This window comes from Podarcis raffonei, chromosome 10, assembly GCF_027172205.1.
Source record: "Podarcis raffonei isolate rPodRaf1 chromosome 10, rPodRaf1.pri, whole genome shotgun sequence".
NCBI classification, from domain to species: Eukaryota; Metazoa; Chordata; class Lepidosauria; order Squamata; family Lacertidae; genus Podarcis; species Podarcis raffonei.
Window position 1 is genome coordinate 58,860,970 of NC_070611.1, and position 21,688 is coordinate 58,882,657.

At 43.2% G+C, this 21,688-nt stretch overlaps 1 protein-coding gene and 1 non-coding gene across 4 annotated transcripts in view; both read right to left on the minus strand.

Moving 5' to 3' along the window:
* Positions 1–20,107, minus strand: part of CACNA2D4 (calcium voltage-gated channel auxiliary subunit alpha2delta 4) — a 164,864-nt gene extending 144,757 nt beyond the window's left edge. For all 3 annotated transcript variants that reach the window (XM_053406533.1, XM_053406532.1, XM_053406531.1), the window contains exons 1-4: positions 19,980–20,107; positions 15,454–15,535; positions 4,512–4,628; positions 2,992–3,051 (exon numbers count right to left, since the gene is read on the minus strand). In XM_053406533.1, the coding sequence (XP_053262508.1) occupies positions 2,992–3,051; positions 4,512–4,628; positions 15,454–15,535; positions 19,980–20,107 (387 nt within the window). The remainder of the gene's footprint in view (positions 1–2,991; positions 3,052–4,511; positions 4,629–15,453; positions 15,536–19,979) is intronic.
* On the minus strand, positions 13,577–13,775 carry LOC128422951 (small nucleolar RNA SNORA74). Its single transcript, XR_008332630.1, has one exon. It is a non-coding gene; the product is annotated as a small nucleolar RNA SNORA74 (small nucleolar RNA).
* Positions 20,108–21,688: the final 1,581 nt, after the last annotated feature.

Below are 21,688 nucleotides of genomic sequence, written 5' to 3' on the forward strand. Positions count from 1 at the left end.
CAATTAAGCTTCTGGATTTTACTTCTGGTTACGTCAGTGTGCGTGTCGTATTCAGTATGCTGTATGTATGTATATGTAGAATGTGAGTGCAGTGTATGCTGTATACGCATATGTGTCATTTATCTAGAGTGGCCACACCCAACATTGGCATGTGGCCTCCAGAGACTAGGCCAGAGAGGGAATGTGGCCCTCGGGCTGACAAAAAGTCCTACCCCCCCAGCCTAAGGCAATATGAGCAACTTTCTACTGTTAAAAAAATTAATGTTTCACTGATATTAAACAAAGACCCAGATACAACATTCATCAGTCTTTCCCAGAAGTGACTGGATATTGCATATGGATTCAAAAGTACATTTCTGGGATTTTTTGGCTGTTATGCTTTGTTGTCATTCAAGGATGAGATAAGCTAGACTGCCGAATATAAACCCCTTCTATATAAACCATTAGGGACGCGGGTGGCACTGTGGGTAAAACCTCAGTGCCTAGGACTTGCCGATCGTATGGTCGGCGGTTCGAATCCCCGTGGCGGGGTGAGCTCCCGTCGTTCGGTCCCAGCTCCTGCCCACCTAGCAGTTCGAAAGCACCCTTAAGTGCAAGTAGATAAATAGGTACCGCTTTATAGCGGGAAGGTAATGGCGTTTCCGTGCGCTGCACTGATGCAGGCTCGCCAGAGCAGCTTTGTCACGCTGGCCACGTGACCCGGAAGTGTCTGCGGACAGCGCTGGCTCCCGGCCTCTTAAGCGAGATGAGCACGCAACCCCAGAGTCGGTCACGACTGGCCCGTATGGGCAGGGGTACCTTTACCTTTACCTTTATATAAACCATTAAAGGTACAGAAACCCTACGCCTTCTTTGAACTTATGATAAAGGAATAAGCTGCACATCTCCTGCCTGTGCTGCACATTCCATGCAGGCACTGGATTTTCCACTGACCTACATTCTCAGGCTCACTTTATATTCTGCTGGGTTTAACACTGATGAATTTGTCAAACATACAGCTGAATTTCAATCCTCTAGACTGCCTCGGCAACACAAAATGTCTAAGTAATTGGCAGTTTTGCTAACTGGCTGCCTGCAGATGCAAGGTGGCATACTGGGAGATCATTAGATGCCAAAGTTTGAGTAGCAAGGATATTGATAATTGGGATGAATGATGAACTGTATACATTTGTATGCCCTCTTAAAAGTGACCTCTGCTCTGGCTTCCTGCCTAGACTCTCCATATAGTCCACATACACCTTGATAGTCTTTGATAGCTAACTGAATCCTCTATTTGTATTGCATTGACTTAAATGCTGAATTAGGGAGTGAGGTCTGCATCAAGGCAACTAAACTCAAAGGCCTGCTTAATGCCCCTCTTTTTTTAAAAAATAAACAAACATAAATCTGCTGCCTTGACAACTGAGCACAGAGAGACCTTGGGTTGATATCATATAAATCTGTTTAATACAGGAAAAATATGAATAATGATAAATGCCAGAAATGTTCACAAGCAAGTCTGTCCTATGTGATTTGAAAATGCTCTGTTACTTAAGCTCCTGTGGAAAAGATTTGTGGAATTAATTAAGCTACAACGCTGATTTAATCACCTTATTTTGAGATGCATCCCTGTGAGGTAGTAGGTTTCTGCTGAACTCTGGATTGTTTACAGCATTGCTTGTAGCAAAGCACATTATTTTACAGTTCTGGAAATCATATTCTATGCCTATAATTGGAAGACTGGGTTGAATATCTTTTAGATCTGCCCATTAAACAATGAATCATGTTCTACAGGAGAGATAAATCAGGAGAAACTTAATGCAATTTGGCAATCGTTACGAGAATTATTCTCTAATTGATTAGTATTTGGCTGGAGGAAAAGGTTCCCCTTCCCTTTAATGTTTCCTCATCACTTCCTCATCAAAAATCTGTCCATTAGCCAACCAACATATTCTACTGGGAAATGCTGACTGGGTGAAGGAATGAGGATGTGGAGTCTTGCTAAACTGGGAGATATCAAAACTGTTTTCTCTCTGTACTACTGAAAGTTGGGCTAATCTCCTGTCAATTTTCATTAATTTCCATTAAAGTATTAATACCAAAGTGCTGCCTTGTATACATCTGGTGCAGGAGCTTAGGGCAAAAATATTTCAGGACCCGATACTAGCTGCATACTACAGGTGGAAGTTGTATGCAGGCAAAAAAAAAAAGGTAAATAAGGGAGCAGGGGTTGCTGAATGTTATGTGCATATGGATGTTTACAAGTCACCCTTGCCCAGCCCAGCAAAGTAAGACCTACCAGAGTAAATGGGACCTATGATATGACAAGTATATTTGCACAGTATTGCATCTTTATGGAGAAGGACCATCAAATTCATAGCTTCCACATGACAATTTAAGACCAACCCACACTGCGTGGCAATACCATTCACTTTTGTGTGCCTTTGCAGAAAAGGCTGGCTAGTGATTTCTGGCAAATGTGGCAAGGCATCCAGTGGCACCCAAACTATGGTTGCTTGGGGCTCTGAAGAAATGTTACAAATGCCTCACTCAGTGCCTTCTTCCACAAGGGGCAATACTAGAAAACCACCAATATATGGCTGGTTGGTAACGCGTTTTCACCTGCACTATAATTAAGACCTCATTTTGAATGCCATAACACTTTCACCAGTGATTTCCACAAGTTAATAGGATGTTTAGAATTTCAGTCCAGAGAGTTTTAGCAGGCTCACAACAAGTGGAGCAGGCATCCAGTGGAGAAAACTGCACTCCTAGGATAGCCAACGTGGTGCCCTCCAGATGTTGAGGCAAGGCAATGTCTAGGAATGTGATATGTCCAGCTCCCCCTGTCTGAGGCGCTCATGTGAATGAATGTTTCTCCATATGAAGAAATTCTCTCTGCATACAGATGTAAATGTCAGGGATGGTTCAAGGCCTAGCCTTCTTCCGAGATCTATGTTTTTGCGTGTGGAGGAATTTGGAACAAACACTTGCAATAAATGCATGACTTACATCCAATGAGGAATTGAACTCGTGATACAGATCTGCATCTTCTGCTGCCTCAACCAAACGCTGTAAAATAAATAATAAAATGTGAAGTGACGCTCAAGACTTTTCCAAAGTATTACTCAAAGGGAGGAAAACAAATCTAAAATACAGCAATGAAGTTTAGGAGAACCGCATTTTCCCCCAAGGGAGGTTTCTATGTCTTTCACAGTTGGATGTCACATTCAGCTTTATCCAAAGTGGAGATGTGGTGGTGAGAAAAACATCACCTGTTGATTTTCTGTCTGTCATAAGGTGTCTAAAAACATAGCACGCCTGTCAGATGGAGAGGGCGGGAGTGGAGAAACCATAGTAACCCTACTCTTGGTCTCCATATCTTGCCTAACCCAAAAGAAAGTGCTGAAGGAGTGTGTGTTTTTAATGTATTTTTATTAAAGATTTTCTTGATTTACAAAGGTATGTGCAATGTCTCCCTCTCATATTTTTCCCCCCATGTAACTTTTTTTTTTTTTGCAGGAGTGTTTTAAAGATCAATGGACATCCTTCCTGCTACAAGGTTAAATTTAGCTGGTTATATTCACAGTCTTTCCTAGCCAGCTCCAACAGTTCCCCGGACAGCCTTTCAGGCTATTAAGCACAATCTTTATGGGGGGGGGGGGAAATGTAGCAGAGAAGCAACGGGGGGGGGGGGGAATGCACATTTCTTTTTGGAACAGAACCCAGAGGAAAAACAACCATGCAGTCCTTCATCTACTAAGTCTACAAAGATGAAGACAAGAGGGCTGTTACCACGGTCACAAAACCAATGAACCAAGAACAGTCTGCCTGGGTTTATTAAAGCAGGATCAAATAGCCATTTATAAACCTTGCCAACAGCACCAACTAAGCCAGAACAGTATTTTTATTTTTATTTTGTAACTGCATAGGTAATCCACATATTTCAGTTGAAAAGAAGTTATACACACAGATAGCCACACAAAAATGGGTGCTTCAATAAATAAATATAGACAACTATGGGGCAAAACTACAAATAGCATGAGAGAGCTATGTTTTCTTTAAAAAAATATTATTTATTCACTTTCTTACCCACCCTTCACCATAAATTCCAGAGCAGGTTACAACAACTGAAACAGGGACCTTCTACATGCAAAACACATGCTCTGCTTGCTACAGCGTCTTTCTTCTGGAAGGCGACTAAAGAAATCTGTTCCTACATGTTTATTTATTAAGTACCATGTACACTATCTGCTCGCCGCACCCTGCAGCTTTGAGGTGTGCAACAAGTTTAACTGAGAAAACGATAAAAATGAAAGATTTGAATAGGTCAGGCTAGACAAGAAGTTGTTGGACTACAATTTCCCATCATCCCTGACCATAAGTCACGCTGACCATGAGTCACGATGGGAGTCTACCAAAATCTGGCAAATGCTATACTGCCTACCCCTGGATTGGAGGATTATCTGTTTTTATTACTTTTGTTTCTTTTCCTTTTTCACTCTTGCCTGGGGAGGAATTTGAATATTTACCTCAACAGCTTCTACTTTTCTCCCCAACATGCTTTGCATCTCTTCAGAGAACTTCTTCACCAGCTCCAAGCCATCCACCTCTTTGATCTTCAGAGTTGGTTCCACATCTTTATACTTCTATTAAAAGCAAAATGAAAACAAAGGACTCAGTTTCTCAAGGAATGTGATGAGTCGATTATCACTGAGCTTGGTTACCACAGCTAGTGTGTGGTTGAGATTTCCAAAAAGTATAGTCTGGATTGAGTAAAATAGCTTGTGACTCAAGAGAATTAAAAATGCTCTAAATAAAAGAATTCACCTGAGGTGCAAACATGACCTAAAAAAAAAAAGTGCCAAAGTGCCTGAGAACAAACTCCACAACAGACCTACTGAAGTAAATGCATGGCCTAAGTAACTTGAAAGCCACAAATAATTTATGTTTATTGCAATTACTTGCTGACATAAATTATGTGCTCAAAAGTAAAAGTTAGATTTTCAAAAATTGGATATTGGGTGCATCTGAATATCACAGGGCAGTTTACAATATAAAAACACAAAAATACATGATATAATAACAAATAAAAACAATAACCCCTCCACCCCCACAGTTTAAAAGGCATAGATTGCTTAATTAGCCAAAAGCCTGACAGAAAATGGATGTTTTAGCCTGGAGCCTAAAGATATGTAACAAAGGTGCCAAGCAAGCCTCCCTAGCTGCTGCATTCTGCACCAGCTACTGGAACGACTTCAAAGGTCACCTCACATAGATTACACTGCAGCAGCTTCTCAAGACTGCCAGTACATGGATCACCATGGCCAGGCTATTCCTGTTAAGGATGACAACAGCTAGTACAACAGCAAAAGCTAGGAAGAGATGCTCCTTACCATGGAGGCTATGTGATGGATCACTGTTGGTTATGGGAGCATCCCTAGACTATATGCCTGCTTTTTCAAAGGGAATGCAACCCCCTCTCAGAACAGGCAGCTCATCTAATTCCCAGACCTAGGAACGGCCTACCCACAATGCCTCTGTCTGTATCTGTCAGGATGCAGCCACTTACTGTATCATCTCACCACTGCCTCCAGGTACTGCTCTAGAATCTGCACAACCATTCCTGATTCAGATGACATAGAGAAATAGAGATGGAATGCTGGGTGTCATCAGCGTACTGGTTGTACTTCACTCTAAATCTCCTAATGATTATTCCTAACAGTTTCATATATGTGTTGAACAGTGCTGAGGACAGGATGGAATGATCCAGTAAAACTGTTATGGTGCTGAGGAAGAGCTTCTCAATGCTACTCTCTGGAAAAGGCCATGAAGGTAGAAGTGGAACCACCATATTACTGTGGCTCCAACTCCAAATCTACATATACAGTGGTACCTCGGGTTAAGTACTTAATTTGTTCCGGAGTTCCGTTCTTAACCTGAAGCTGTTCTTAACCTGAAGCACCACTTTAGCTAGTGGGGCCTCCAGCTGCCGCTGTGCCACCACTGCATGATTTCTGTTCTCATCCTGAAGCAAAGTTCTTAACCCGAGGTACTATTTCTGGGTTAGCGGAGTCTGTAACCTGAAGCATATGTAACCCAAGGTACCACTGTACTGTAGTCAATGCAATGGTATCAAAAAACCACTGGGAGATGAAGGAGAATTAACAGGGTTGCATTTCCCCTGTCCTTCTCCAGATAACTGTCAGGGTGATTTGGCCTCAAACCAGGTCTGCACCTAGATGAGAGTGGGTCCAGATAATCAGCTTCATCCAAGTGTTCCTCATGGTTAGTTGACAGAATCTATCCACTGCAATGTCATCACACACATGAAAAACCAGCCACAAAATGCTCTAATGGGCTTCCACACCAGTGGGCACTGCAGAAGTACACCAGGTTATTTTTGCTTATCAGATTTTCCATGATAAGGGGAAAGCCAGATTACATGTAAAAAAAATAAATGTGGTGTTGCCACTTTGGTGATGTCATCAGGCAGATGTAGTGAAAAACTTGCATGCACCACTAATTTCAAAATAAATTCTCATCTGGAAGCACTTCTAATGTTAAAGAATATTTAAGAATTTTGCAGGCTCTCTATATATGGACAATTATATTACCTGTAATGATAATTTGGAGGAATAAGATGAGCAATCAAAGATCCTGCCATTATAAAGGCTCATTCATTCATTAGAGAAAACTGTGGAGCATATGTGGGGTAAGAAATGCCTGGAGGGTGGAAAGGGAGGAGGCAGCCAGACAGAAATAGAATCATATCAACCCCCTAGTAGGCATGCATAGAAGCTGCCAGCTTTGCTTGGTGTGATTAGCAATGCAAGGGCTTTGCAGGATTAAATACAGCCTCTGCATCCATGCTGATACTAGTGGAGCAGGGAAGAGGAGAGGGTGATCACAAAGGTTAGCCTGGTAACACTGCAAAGGAGAGGTGTGCATGGACCAGAGACAGAAGGCCTAGGGGTTAATGGGAAAGTTCATGGTACTCATCACCACACATCATCTGCTGCCTAATCCACTTGATTCAGCAGCACAATTTTGCTGACAAATATGCTCAGCTCTGCTACTCTAAGAGTTTTAATTGTGCTCCTCCCCTGTGAGATCAGGAAATCCCACGTAGGAACGCACAGCCGGATGAGAATCTCTTGTGTGCCTTCTGCATAGAAATGTCTGTCTGTCTGTCTGTCTTTCTAGATCAAATATTAACAACCCCAGAATTCATTAACAATAATGACACCAGAGTGATTCAGGATGGAACAGGCATGAAGATAAATAAGCAGCAAGACTTTTGTATCTTACAAGCTTTCATTCTCTTCTATAAGGGTGTGTCATCCAGATGTACATAATACATTCTGTGGTAGGCTCACAATAGAACAGTGCCCACCACATTTTGTTCAGGCAAACACACAAAAAAAAGAAAAACTCAGACCTGAGGCTTGCTGGATGACCTTGGGGTACCTACTGTTTCTCAGCCTAACCCACCTCACAGGATTGTTGTGAAGATACAATGCGAAGTGGGAGAACCAAGTATACCACACATATATGGGCCTTGCTATTGTTTACTTGTTCACCATATTCGGGGCCAGGGAGGAATTTTCTGCAAGCAAACTGGCCAGCTTGCAAGTTTTCACTTACCTCATAGCAACCGTCACAATTTTGGAGCAGATCCTTAGTTGTGGGGGTACCCTGTTAAAGGGTCCAGGATTGGTGACACTGTCCAGGAGTCCTCAAAGGGACTGTTGGGCCAATATACCTCTCCCAATGGTGATCTGTGTGGGGTTGTGGGACCTAATCCATGTCGGGGTCGACTCCCCAGCACAGGGTCAACCCCTCTCAGTTCTGATCAGCAGAATGCAGGGTGTTTGATGCTGGATACATGCCCAATGCCTTAGCCAAACCTACCCTTTCCTGTAATCTATAAAGTTGTGGCCTAATTCAACCCAGTATGTTTCCTCTGCCCATTCTTTCAGTTGTCCCTGCACCGCCTGTGGGCACCATGCGCTTGTGACAGCAATTATACCTTTAATAGCCGACCTAGATTGATGTCTGTGGGCTCAGACTACTTTTCACAGCTTCTGGCTTCTTACTACTATATTTTGGAAAAGTCACAGTTCATCTGCTATCTCCATGCTTAAGTTATAAAGTGTGGATGCAAGCGGAGAGAAGCTAAAGCAGAAGCTAGGTCTACATCAAATGTTTCACTTCAAGTGAAAGTTGTGTCATAAATCGAAATAGTTCCCTCCGATCCCCACAGGAACCCTACTCTCTTTAACTTAAGTTCCATGCATCATTATACTAGCTGTCCTTCACTTTATATGTGATTATATAATTCAGACATAGATTTAAATAACTTGGTTTGCTATCAAATTTAGTTTGGGCCTGAGAAACAGCTTAGCAACAGAGAACCTGGTTCAGTACTCTGTTGCACATTCTTGGGTCAAATTCAATTTCTTGAGGATGGAAACATCATACTGGGCTCCGTGGGAAAAGAGACGAGTTGGTGCTGCACGAAACATCTTATTGGTTTCTCTGTCAGCTCCTCTGATAGTTATAGCAGTAAATGGATTTGTTATAAAACAGAAAAATGATTTGTTGCTTGCAGCATCCAACTCTGATGTTCACAGAGAAATGAGGACAAGTGCAAAGAATGATATATGCTACTTTCCCCAAACCACCTAAGTGGGATGCCTCATTCCCATGATGAAATTTAGTAGCAAGACAATGGCAGAGAAAGTGAGTGATTAGCTTAGGAAAGGTGGTTTGACAGAGCAATATTTCCACCTAAAGCTTTCCCCTCCAAGCAATAATAGACACAACTGCAGCACTGGAAGATTTTGACAGGACTCACGTTCTCTGCAGCATTGATTCATACACAAGTGGTATGCCATCCTCCAGAAAGCTGCACACTCATATGCCTTCTCCAGAGTATATTGCATCAAAGGGCAAACAACCCTTGTGGGACATTTAAAGCCATTACAACACTGAGTCAAAATAGAACCATTTTTATACAGTGTTATAGACTCATAGAAGAGGCAGCAAAGAGAAATTGTTTCCTCCCTCAAAGAGGGCATGTGTTGCGGTGCGACCTGGCAACCAAACCCTATGTTGTGGGAGGGTACAATTGGATAGCCACAACACCCCGTTGGTAGGTCCCTCAATACTGGGTTTAATCAGGCCAATGGGATGCTAGCCAAACAGATTGAGGGACCTATATATGCCCATGTACGTGACCCTGAGCTTCCTCTTTGGGCCAGTGCATCGGAACACCCGCCCACCTCTCCCTATATTTAGGGCTTGCGCTTGACCTTGCTATGCCGTCGTGTGTCGTCTGTCGTTGGGACAGGGGCACAGCAGGAATTTTCCCCACTTGGCTGATTGGCTGTTGCCATTTGGGTTTCGCCTGCCGCATAGCAAATCGTCACAACTTGTAAGGTTGCGGATAGGCTCTGGTTCAGGTGATAGGGATGGGGGAACGCTCTCGTCATCCCTATGAGAAGGGTATTCTGTTAAAGGAATCCAGGGACTCAATGGTTTGGTCAACCCTGAGAGGGGTTGTGCCTGTGCCTGAGTCCAGGGGGACATCTGGATGGTGGACTAGCCTGACCCTGGCTTTCCGTTGTTCCAGGTGTTCACCCTAGGCTGACCTATGCTGGTGCCCTGGGTCAGCGCTACCTGCCACGGTGCAGGGAGCTAGTCGAACCAGAGCCTATGCAACCACTCACTTGATGTAATCAATAAAGTCGTGGCCTAAATTCTGCCAAAAACCAAACCAAAGTTTGAGTCTTGTCTGAATTTATTTAAGGGGGAGATCAAAAGGTCTAAACACGCAAAAGAAACATCCTTAAAAGCAACAGCAAAAGGATAAAGTTCTGCCTCCTTGGGTGCACCAGGTTTAATTGAGAACAGGAGATATAGAATAAGAGCTATAGGACTTCGAGTCCACACAAATCCCAACAGGCATCTGCGGATTTCATGGGGGAAACTAATGATCTATGTAAGGAATGAAATACCAAGAACCATTTGTCAGACAAGTCCTACAGGAAAGCCACAAGAATTCATTTCTCACTTCATAGGAAAAAGGTACACTTCCAATGAAGATGAGTTAGCACCTTTGGCACTGGTTAGCACTGTAACATCAACAGTGCTCCAAACATCCAGTCAATAAAATCTATGGTTGTGCTGAAATGGGTGGGTGTGTTTCATTAAATTGATCACACCCATTAACCCACTTACCCATTTCAGCAATATTGAGAAAGGATGACTTAGAATCAGGGGAAAAAAGTTCCCTCATTCAGTTCCCTCACCACTCTGATTTGGATTAGTGGTGTCATCATACAGGCAGCAACTGCATCACAGCAAACCCAGAAGTGACCCAAAAAAGTCATTAAAAATCACAAAAAGGGGCAGGTTGGGGGCAGAACAGGGTGTTTGCAGGCTTTTTCACTGGGTGTACGCAATTTCACGCAAGTGTGCAATGACCCAAAATGCGACCCCTTCACAAACCAGGAGTTGCCTGTATAGCTTGTTTGCCTATAAGGCACTGTGATGTCATCAAACTGACTACCAATTACTAGAAAGCATAGGATGGGACAAGTGGAAAACCTACTTGCAGGTTTCCCACAGGCATCTGGTTGGCCGTTGTGAGAACAGGATGGGCCATGGGCCTGATCCGGGAGGCTCTTCTGTTTTTATTGTATGATTTCTTATTGGCTGGATCAGAGGGCAAGCAAGAATAATAATTCTATTTTAAAAACAAGCACTAGAGCAGCTGCCAAGAGGGGACAAGATTTACATACTGCTTGATTGTCAGAAAAGCTCTAAAGCATTTTACAAAAATGTAAAATAAAATATAAAAAATTCTTAGTTATTTAAAAATATTCCAAAGATGATTTAAATCAACAATAACTAAAAAGAGATAAAAACACATGTTACTTCTCCATATCTTGAAAGGGTTGCCTATTAAAATTAAAATGTTTTAAAGAGGTGCTGAAAATAATACAGTGAAAGCACCTGCCTGATGTCAATAGGCAGGGCGTTCCAAAGTACAGGTGCTGCCACACTATGAGTGCAGAATGAATGTTATGTGGCATGCATAATAGGGTCGATTTCGCAGATCAAAGCAGTCAAGTGCACATATACGGGATAAGATCATCCTGCAAGTAAACTAGTCCAAGATCTTAAGGGTTCTAGATACTAATAATAACACCCAGTGCTTTTTTTCTAGAAAAATGGGTGCCAGTACTCACCATGAAATTATTACACGTACTACACTTTTTAACAAAAACAAAAAAGAAAGAAAGGTGCTGGTACTGCATACCCTTGAGTACCCCCTGGGGGAAAGGCACTGATAACACCTTGAACTTGGCCTGATATCAAATGATATCTTGGCCTGATATCAAATGAAAAAACCTTGAACTTGGCCTGATATCAAATGAGCAACCAGTGCAAATGTCTTAGCAGAGGTGTTACATGCTAAACAGACCTGGATAAACAGAACTGAGTGTCATCAGTGTACTTGCCCCAAACCTGCCAGGAGATCAAAAAACACTCTCCCAGCACTAGTCTCTGGACTCGGTCCTGTTGGGAGGATCAGAACCACTGTAATAGTGCTCCCAATTCCCATTCCACAGAGCCAGTCAAAGAAGATTACTATGGTCAGCGGTATCGAAAGAGAAGCAGGAGCAAGGTTGCACCCTCCTTGTTCCACTTTCCTGTAATGGTCATCCATCAGGGTGACCAAGGGTGACTCAGTCATATGGCCAGGTCTGAACCCAGATTGGAAAGGATCTAAATAATCCATGTCATCCAAGAATGCTTGCAGCTCCCCACCAAACTCTGTCTACCACCCTCAGAAGCCCTGTGACTCTGACCTTGTTGGCTGAGGTACTCCTGAAAACTTGCCAACAAAAAGTCAGTTCAGCCATCATAAAATCTACCAAAAGAAGCACAATAAGAGACATGAAGCTAATTTAGGAATGGCAAAAGGGCGTAAAGAAAAAGCAGATTTCAAAGGTTGTCAAACCATCCATTTCCTGGATTGTGTGTTTGGTTTCTCTTCTGCATTCCAGCCCACATTAATGAGTGTTGATGTTGGAAATGTCATGATGCTAATTACTTTTGTATCTGGTGCCACTGTGGAGCTGCCCAGATGTACTGGTCAAGATTAACATCCTGACTTGGCATAAATTAAATTTTGATTCAGTTATCATTACAATCTTATGCATGTTTCCTCGGAAGTCCCACAGAGCTCAATGGGACTTTCTCCTTAGTAAGCATGTTTAGGATTGCAGCCTCAGACTACCTATTGTAAAGCATATTGGTCGTCATAAAGATAGATTACTCTTATTAAACTCTTAGTAGTCGCTAAGAATACCTTTGCCAAGCAATTAAAAACTTGAGCTATAACAGGGAATGTACAATAGATGTGTTTTATTCTTCTTAATGAGGAAATTAACCAATGTCATTGAAATGAAAAATGGTATTACTGCTGGGGACAATATCTGTATGTATGTGTGTGTGTGTGTGTGTGTGTGTGCGCGCACGCGCGCATACACACACACCCCAAGCTCACCACACAGTATTATTATTATTATTATTATTATTATTATTATTAACATCAGGATTAACTACAGGAAATGAAAACTGAACACATTCCAGTAAGGATTAAAACAGCTCACCAATTAAACATACAGTCTACAGAAAAATAAACTATAATAATGATACACTTCTACTGAAGCAGATATAACAGGCATATGTTGTATTATTGAAGGCAATTTCATTTACAGGCAAATTAGTGCATATGGCCTGCATGAAGGGAAGTGCCAATCACTTGCCCAATCCTTCTTTGCTCTTTATTTTTTGTTCTTATGCCCTCTCTTCCTGTACCATCACACCTGTCAGGGAACTGACATCGGAGCCAGAGGCGGAGGCAAGGCTCCCAAGCGATGCTGGAGAAGGGCCCAGCAGGGAGAGAGGCAGCTCATCGGCTGGGGAAGGAAATCAGCGTAACACCAGGGATAAAGGGGGGCAGATGGGGCAGATGGGGGAGACCAGCGGGAAGAGCACGGGTCCTCCGCTACCCACACCCACCCTGCGCAGGAGACTTCCGCGCAGGGAAAGTAGGCGTAGACTTGGCGTCAAAGAACTTCTTTGCTGGAAGAAGTTCAAGAAACGCCCACTGATGGATTCTGCTAGCGACTGAAACAGCCACGAAGTGAAGGGCTGTCCAGCCAGAAAAGGTTTAACCAGACAACCTAGCCAGGAGTGGTGGCAACTTACGCACGAGCAGCCCCTATAACCATTACAACACCACATAGCAATTACCTATTCTCTGTCTTGGGGTGGGGGAGAATAAACAGTCCATAGAAGGTATAGGAAAGTGTGAGATGGAAAAATACCAAATCATGTCACACCAGCAAATAATATTTATTAGTCTATGCATAGGATCTTTGATAACCTGTTGCAAAACTGCAAAATACTATGGAATATGACCAACCAAAACATTGTTTGTTCAGAAAAACCACAACTGCTATTTTTAAACCACATATGCTATACAACAGACATTAGTGCCATTATACACTGCTGGTGTGTATGCTCCCATTCTAGTGCTGAGCAGGATATTAATTTCTCAGCACACTCTCAGAGAAGCACAGCACTGCCCCACCCTGCTGCCAAAATGCTTCCAGAACAGTGACAATGACAGACAGATTGGACAATATTTTCATCTCCCAGCAGTGTAACACTGTCAAGTACAGTACTGACATGGACAGCTGACTACCGTTAAAAAACATGGTAGGATTTTCTAAAATATGCTCCACATGAGACAACACATTTTTTACTGTCACATGTGAAAACCACCTAAAACAGTGAAACAGAACCTGTGGCCTCTCGTATGTTATTGAACAGGTCTCCTCAACATCAGCCAGCACAGTCAAGAATAATGAGAGTTCTAGGCTAACAAGTTTTACACAGCCATAGATTCCCCATGCCTGTATCGAAAAGAATCTGCACAATCCCAAATGAATCAGGCTATCTATCTTGTATAGTTACCATAGTAACGAAAGGAGCCCATTCCAACTCTCAGAGGTTTTGTGAAATGAGTTGCTTCTCTGCCCATAAAACCTCTTTCCCTGAGCATGTGGTCAAAAGCATGCCTGCCTAAAGGCCAGGATGATAATTTGTCAGGTTATACTTTGCTGAAAGCTATGTGTATTGGGGCAACAGCGGAGATTGGGGGGCAGGCGATAACTGTGTAATATTGATGCAAGCAGCATGACAGCAAAAATGTTACTAAGAGAAGCCAAAGAAAGAGCACAAGGCAAACACCAATACTTCACTGGGGAAAGACTACAGCTTTGGGAACTTTTTGTTTATTTAATTTTGCTAGGTGCTTGTTCCACATACTTTTCTTATCCCAAGTACTGCTCTATCTTAATAATTGGCCCCAAGAAAATGTTGTATGGCTAAACAGTACGAAACTGCTGAGGTGAGCTAGTCAACAGTGGAATGCAGGTGCCCCCCTTCTCTTGGAGGTGTTGTTAGAATAAAAGAGTAGCCTGCTGGATCAGGCCAGTGGCCTATCTAATCCAGCATCCTAACCAGATACTGTGGAAAACCTGCAATCAGGACCTGAGTACAAGAGCACTCTCTCCTTCTATGGTTTCCAGCAACCAGGGGCGTAGCTAGCTGCTCCAGCAAATGGAGGGCAATCTACCGAGGGGGGCGTGGTAACAAGCTGCCCACAGAGTCCGCCTGGCAGATGCAAGCCCCATGCTGCCGTTTTGGGCATCACAGGGCCCCGAGCCACTGTGTCACTCCCAGGAGAGACGCGTGGCTCAGGTAAGTGTGCCATTTTGTCACCCCCTCAGGGATGACACCCTGGGCAGATCACATCCCCCACACCTCCCTTCCTACGCCCCTGCCAGCAACAGGTATTTAGAAGCATTGTTGTCTCCAACTGTGGAGGCAGAGCTTAGCCATCATGGCTAACAGCCATTGATAGCCCTCTCGTCCATGAATTTCTCTAATTCTTTTTAGAAGACTTCTACATTGGTGGCCATAACTGCCTCCTGTGGTTAAATATGCACTGCATGAAGAAGTATTTTCGTTTATCTTTCCTGAATCTTCCAGCATTCAACTTCATTGGATGTCCACATGTTGTGGTGTTATGATGGCGGGAGAAAAAGCATTTTTATATTCACAAGCTTTTGAAACTTTGAGATTACTGTACTATAAGATGCTGCAGTACACCATCTTGAATATCCCAAAGAAATGTAAGGTGTGCATGTTTAAAATAAATATCAGAACAAACATTAGCTTATGAAGCCTAAATAAGTATCCTAAATAAGCTTTATCTGAAATATGTTTTTAAAGAGGGGGGGAGAGATTATATTTGCACAAAAGATTATAATGAAGGATGTTTGCACTTCTATTAAAAGTATAGGTGGCCTATATACCACTTACCTTTTGTAATAAAAGAGAGCCAGAATACTTTGTGACTATGTAATATAAGTCCCCACCAAAGGCATCAGCCCAGGACTTCACTCTATATATGGGGAAGAAAAAAAGGAGTCAGTTAATTCCATGTTTGGCAGCCAGATGAGCAATTATGATGCATCTGGTCACTTCAAATGCTGCTATTTCCCTATGTCAATGTTGACTTCAGATTTTTGAGGGGCCCTTGGGCTAGATTCCCTCATTGGGAATTGCTCTACCCTCTCCCTGTGAGTCCTAGGTGGGAGCTGCTTCTCCTTCCTGCTCTAGTCACTATTTGGAGAGGGGCATGTGAACCAAGCAGGAAGAGCAAGTTGGAGGAATATGACCAGGGGGTTCTAGGGTTCAGCACTGGGGGCCTTGATGCAGTGTGGATCTTGATAGGTACCCAACAATACGGGCAGCCCCTCCTGATAACAGCCCTGCCTTTCTGCCAATACAAAGCAGGAGCTCAGAACGAACTGTATTCTCTTATATATAATTTTAAATAATTTAACAAGCAACTGACTATAGGACTAACGTTCCACATGTCTAGTAAGCAGGGTGGTTTTGCTGCTTGCTTGGATTAATTAAGTCAAGTTGTCTCCACACCAGGAATGGGCAGCCTGTTGCTTTCTTGATGTTATTGGACTCCAACTCCTGCTAGTCCTAGCTGGACTACAGGGAGTTGGATTACTGATGTGTAAAGCAGGGTTGAGGAACCTCCACATGTTGTTGGATTACAAGGGGCAGAAAAGCAGCAGTTCAGAAGAGTTGGTGACCAGAGGTTCTATGCACATCAGCCACCATGGTAACGGTTAAGGGAGATAGCTATGAAACTTAATCGCTTTGCCATATTTCCATTTTGTTGAGTAATAACTGGATGAAATCAATGAAGTTTAAACAGGAGAAACCCACAACGTATGACTTGTGTTACATGGCTGCAATCCTGTGCATAGTTAAGCTTCTTAAATCCCTTTACTTCGGTAGTTTTTAAACAGCCTTACTGTAGGATTGCAGCCAAAAATTTTGAAACCTCCATTTCTGAGGCTAGGTTGTGTTCCTGTGTAATATTTATCCTTGGAGGCATAAAGTTGTTCTTTGTTTAAACAGTCCCATGACACTGTACTGTGAATTGTTTATTTCCTTCCAGCAACATATGTCAGCACTCATATAAGATGTGAGGGGAAAGTGCTTATTTTCTTACAAGATTGTTATCAATTGTACATTTACTGTAGGTCCTTGGAACAGCGTATTGTGAACAGTGCAAGGTTTGGTTTCTTCCTGATGTGTTTGTAATGTAAATCAAAGAGCAAGGGGGCTTCCATATTTACACCTCAAAGTGTGCATGGCAAAGATAAAGAGGGCCAAAACCCTTTTAACACGTCATAAACATGCTTTAGATATAATTAGGGCACATTCACATTTGAAAACACTGCAAGGATCGCATATAGTTTGGGCCTAGGTGAGGTATAACTATGAACATCTGGGTCTTCCAAGGGCCTACACAGATTATTTTTCACCTGTGCTTGATGGGAACATTTCTGATGTTCTGGTGGTTCCAGAGCAGTGGAGGCTGGATCTTAGGGTGAATGGCGCACAGGCCCGCCGACCTTAGTCTGCTCTCAGTCAGTTCCCACCTTCCAGCCTTCCTATTTACAACCAGCCTAGGAGTGTATGTGTTTATCAGTTTCCTACTCCGTAGTCTCAAGTGTTGCCCCTTGAAGAATTCAGCAGGGAGGATGGTAGGGCAGGTTTTTTTCAGCCAGAACTTGCCAGAACTCTCAAGTGGGCACCATTGCCATTATAAGAGAACAAGGAAGGTGTTCACGGTGAGTTCCGGCACCTCTTTTTCTGGAAAAATAGCACTAGAGGATGGGAACCAAAAACTAATGAGTCAGCTCTGCCTGTTATTGGCTCTAGCTTTACCTCCTGTTGACGTCCCTGCCTTCTGCCCTACCATTCCCATTGGGCACTAGCCACCACTATTTGAGAGTATGAAAGAAACAAAGCAGGAAAGGAATATAAGGAGCCAGCTCTCCAAGCTAGGGCTATGAATGAGGTCACTTTCTTGTTTTGACCTGGCTGAAGCCTTTTGCCACCATGTACGAAAAATGTCATTTGTGAAGCAACCTGAGGGTACCAGTACTTCTGCCTTATATATACATAAATAGGTAGTTGTTTGTAAAATTCTATGGGCAGAGATAAGAAGCACCTGTTTATAATCCCTCTTCTTCCCATTCCCTTCCCCACCTCAGTCTATTTCTCTGCATTCTATCACGCAACTTCCTTCCCACTATGTGCCACTTGCATTTTCTCTTTTTTCGGTAATGTTTGTCAACTGGGAAAAAAGAGGGTATAAAATTTTCATATGCCTATTTATATGTATAGATGCGAATTTAGAATTAATTACTGTGAGTAAAAAACACAGTCATCTTCTGTGGATGACTGTGGTCACATTGTGGTAGTGGGCTTACAACAACATAACTTAGGTGCCTGCTCACTCTGCTGTCCAGGTGTCAACGGCTGCTGGACAACTGAATAATAATAATAATAATAATAATAATAATAATAATAATAATATTTGTACCCCACCCACCTGACTACCCAGCATATACAGTAACATAATAAAACATCAAACATTAAAAACTTCCCTATACAGGGCTGCCTTCAGATGTCTTCTAAAGACTGTATAGTCACTAACTTTGATGGCTACTTGTGCTCCTTTGACCAGACAGCCCTTCAAACAGAAAACTCCTTCAAATTAAGCAAAGGATGGAAAACTCAGGCCAAGGGACTGAATGTGGCCTTCTAAGCGTCTTTCTCTGGCCCTTGAGACTCTCGCTAGGCCATGCCCCACATTCGTCCTCCCCCTCCCCCTCCCCTCTTTCTTTTGCCTAGCTGGAATATGTCCTTGAACAACAACAAAATCTGTTTCTTGCCTGAAGAGATTATGTTGAAATTTCTGACTTGCATGAGGTTAGACTATAGCCTATTGTACAAAGAGAAGAGTTGCATTAATCGCTCTACACACTTTGTACACCTGGCCTTGCCTACAACCAACATCCAGTGGCCCCTGAAAATGTTTCCCAGCCCCTGAAATAGAAGACAGACCTTGAAATATAGGGGTGCTGTTTGTAAAGCAAGACACATGTCCACCCTGTGCCTCTAGAGTCCTGTAATGCCACCTGCTTTTCATTTTTTCTCCTCATTGCTACAAGGGAGGGAAGGCTCGGGTTGTGTGGCTAGGCCCAGAAAAAGACAGAAGTGAAGAGCTTTCCAGTATGGGCTTCCCAAAACGGCTGAAATTGCTTCAGGACCCTTTCAGACAACCTCACTCACCAACCCCCTCACCTTCAGCCAACCAGCTATAACTAGGCCAGAGTGGCGGTGGGAAGGGAGAAGCTCTGATCAATGGTGCTCATTTTAAACCCGCTAATTAAGGCAGGGCTGCATCATATTTATTTGCCTTAGGCCTTGGGGTGCCGGCTTCATTGTGACATTATGCTCCAGCATTCACAACCACCCTTCTAGCTTTATAAATTTCAGGAAAGGAAAGAAAGGCGCAGCAACAATTGGCAATGCACTGTGGAAGCCTTTAGGAAAACGAGGGTTTAAGGCATACTCTAGTAAACCAAGTAGGGTTGGGAGCTGTTAGATATTTTACCTGCCCACTGTACCCTCAGGTTCAGTATCAGGTATTTGCTTGAATAATGGCTGCAAGCCTCACCAAGTCTACTCAGAAGTAAGTCCCATTGACTTCAGTGGCGCTTACTCACAGGTATGTGGGGTTAGGATTTCTACCTCAATCAAATATGGTGACTGGGGGCAGCGGGGGGAGGGGAGGTTATATTTATTTCTGTTCATCACACAAGCTGACCTGTAAAGTCTTTCCCCTGATCTGCCATGCTGCACTCTCTGAGCCACACCTGATTCTTAGCAGAGGTGGGATTTTTTTATTTTTAAAAAAATAACATCTCAGCTTGTCCCTCATCCTGAGGCAGGATGACTTTACACAGAGCACCCATAACCCCCTCCCTCCCTTATTTTGGCACACTAAGAGCAGTTATAGATGCTACAGCCCTATACCCAAAAGGGAGGATGTGCAGGATGTGTGTACATCCAAAGCCGGCACACATTCCCTACACTCCTTCATTTCTAGAATATTCTTGCACCAGACTACCATTTTTAATAAGGAATTGGTGATTTCAAGTGAGTAAATGGAAAAACTCCTAAAATAAAAGTACTTTTTTGAGAAGGCTACAGAAGTAAGATGCATGCCGGTAGGCCAGTCATGCCGAACACCAGATTCAGGATGACCATATTTAACCTGCACTACACTTGTACATTGCATTCATATCAAGCAGCATAAGAAGTGGCAGGATAGGAGTATTTTTGTTCTTGAAAGGAAAGAGAAGGCCTACCTATGAGATGGTGCATTAAACAGCAACAGAGGTAGCTTGGGCAGACAGCAAAGGGCTAAGTAACACAAACAAGCAAAAGGGAAGGCCACTTACGTTTCGAGTGGTATCTTTGTCTGAGACCTGGTGAAGGGCAGGAGGCAGGCAAGTGAGAGAAAAAGCCACAGGAGGCCACCTGGCAGCATCCTCCACACCAAAACTATCAGCAGCGAGATCAATTGCATAGACCGAGGGCTCCTTGACCTTGTTTCCTTCCCTTAGGATGGTCCTCCTGGCATCAGGTAGGCAGTCCCCAGCATGGTGTTCTGCTGGGGTAAGGGTGGGAGAGCGAAATACGGGGAACACCTAAGCCTTCATCCTATCGTAATTGTGTTGTGGCATCGCTTCTCTTCCCCACCCCTCTCCAAACAGGCTACAGCTCCCTGAAGGAACTGGCACCTGAATCTGCTGGGTTCAAGTCAGATGGGGCGACTCAGAGAGATCCACCACCCCATGGCTGCGAAGGGCAATAGTGAACATCCAACTTCTGTGCCCTGCAGGAATGGCAGACTGAGGGGAACTCTGGAAACAGCAGAAGCAGCAGTATCTACGTAATCCACTGCCGGCCCTTTAATCCCCTCGTAGAGCAGCAACAGCAGCAGATTTAGGGAACTGGAGTGGGATAAAATCAGCTAGGATTACTCTGATTTCCGAAGACAGGCATCAGTCTGTCCAATCAGAGCTTGGAACAGCCAACTCCAAGCCCACAGCATCACGACTTCAGAAATAAAAAAAGCCTCCTGCCCTTTGATCCCCGCAGAGCATTTTTCATGATATCATAGAGGGCATCAGCATATTTGTCTACCATATTTCCTGCTCTGCCCTCCAAATCAAATTTAGTTCTTTGTTTCTGGCTCCTTCTCCTTGTTAGTACCTTAGTTTAGTTTATTAAATTTCTTAGATGCCTTTTTGAATTAAAAAAATCCAATTGTGTCTTACAGCAATTAAAATATACAAAAGCTATATATATTCTGAACTAACAAACCTGTTCTTTGTGAAAGCTATGCAGCCCTAATGGGATCAAAGGAAAGAATTTAGAACATGGGGCGGAAACTGATCTCGGCTGTCTGTCATATCAGAATTTTCAGTGGCATATTATTTTGTAAATTATAGTTATCTAGATTCCAATCTAGAGATGCACATTCATGGGCAACTGTTCAGGGACTGTATGGCAGTGCTGGGTGGGTCCAGATGTAAAAGTGGGCAGAGTGATGCATGTGACCATGTGACTTGCATTGCTGAGGAGTAGGCAAAGCTCAAGCCAAAAAGTCAGTAGTTTCTACAACACACATCTCTACAACCTGGTAAACGGAAGACAACATCACAGTTCAATAACGTATTTTAGTCAGGCCAAAGAATTCAAGATCAATGTGGAGTATGGTTGATGGCCTGGTGCAGGACAGAATCCTAAGGGGCAGGAAGGAAGGTGTGAAGGACTATTTTTTGCTCCCAGGGTTCAGATTCCCGAGCTAACTGGCTTAATTCTCATACCTTGCAAGGTCAGGTTACAGTAATGACACTCCATGGATACCAAAAAAGTAGAGTACTGTTCTCACCCATTTCCAGCTGGCAATGAAGTGCAGGGGTAGCAAAATGTTAGAGCAGGGGTGTCAAACGCAAATTCATCGGGGGACGCATCAGCAGTTTGGTCACCCTCAAAGGGCCGGTTGTATCTATAGGACTCAATATGCGCTCAATATAAAAACAAGTGAAGGTTTCCTGAATGCATGTAAAGTGGAGGTTTCCTGTGTAGAACGGCCGGCGCC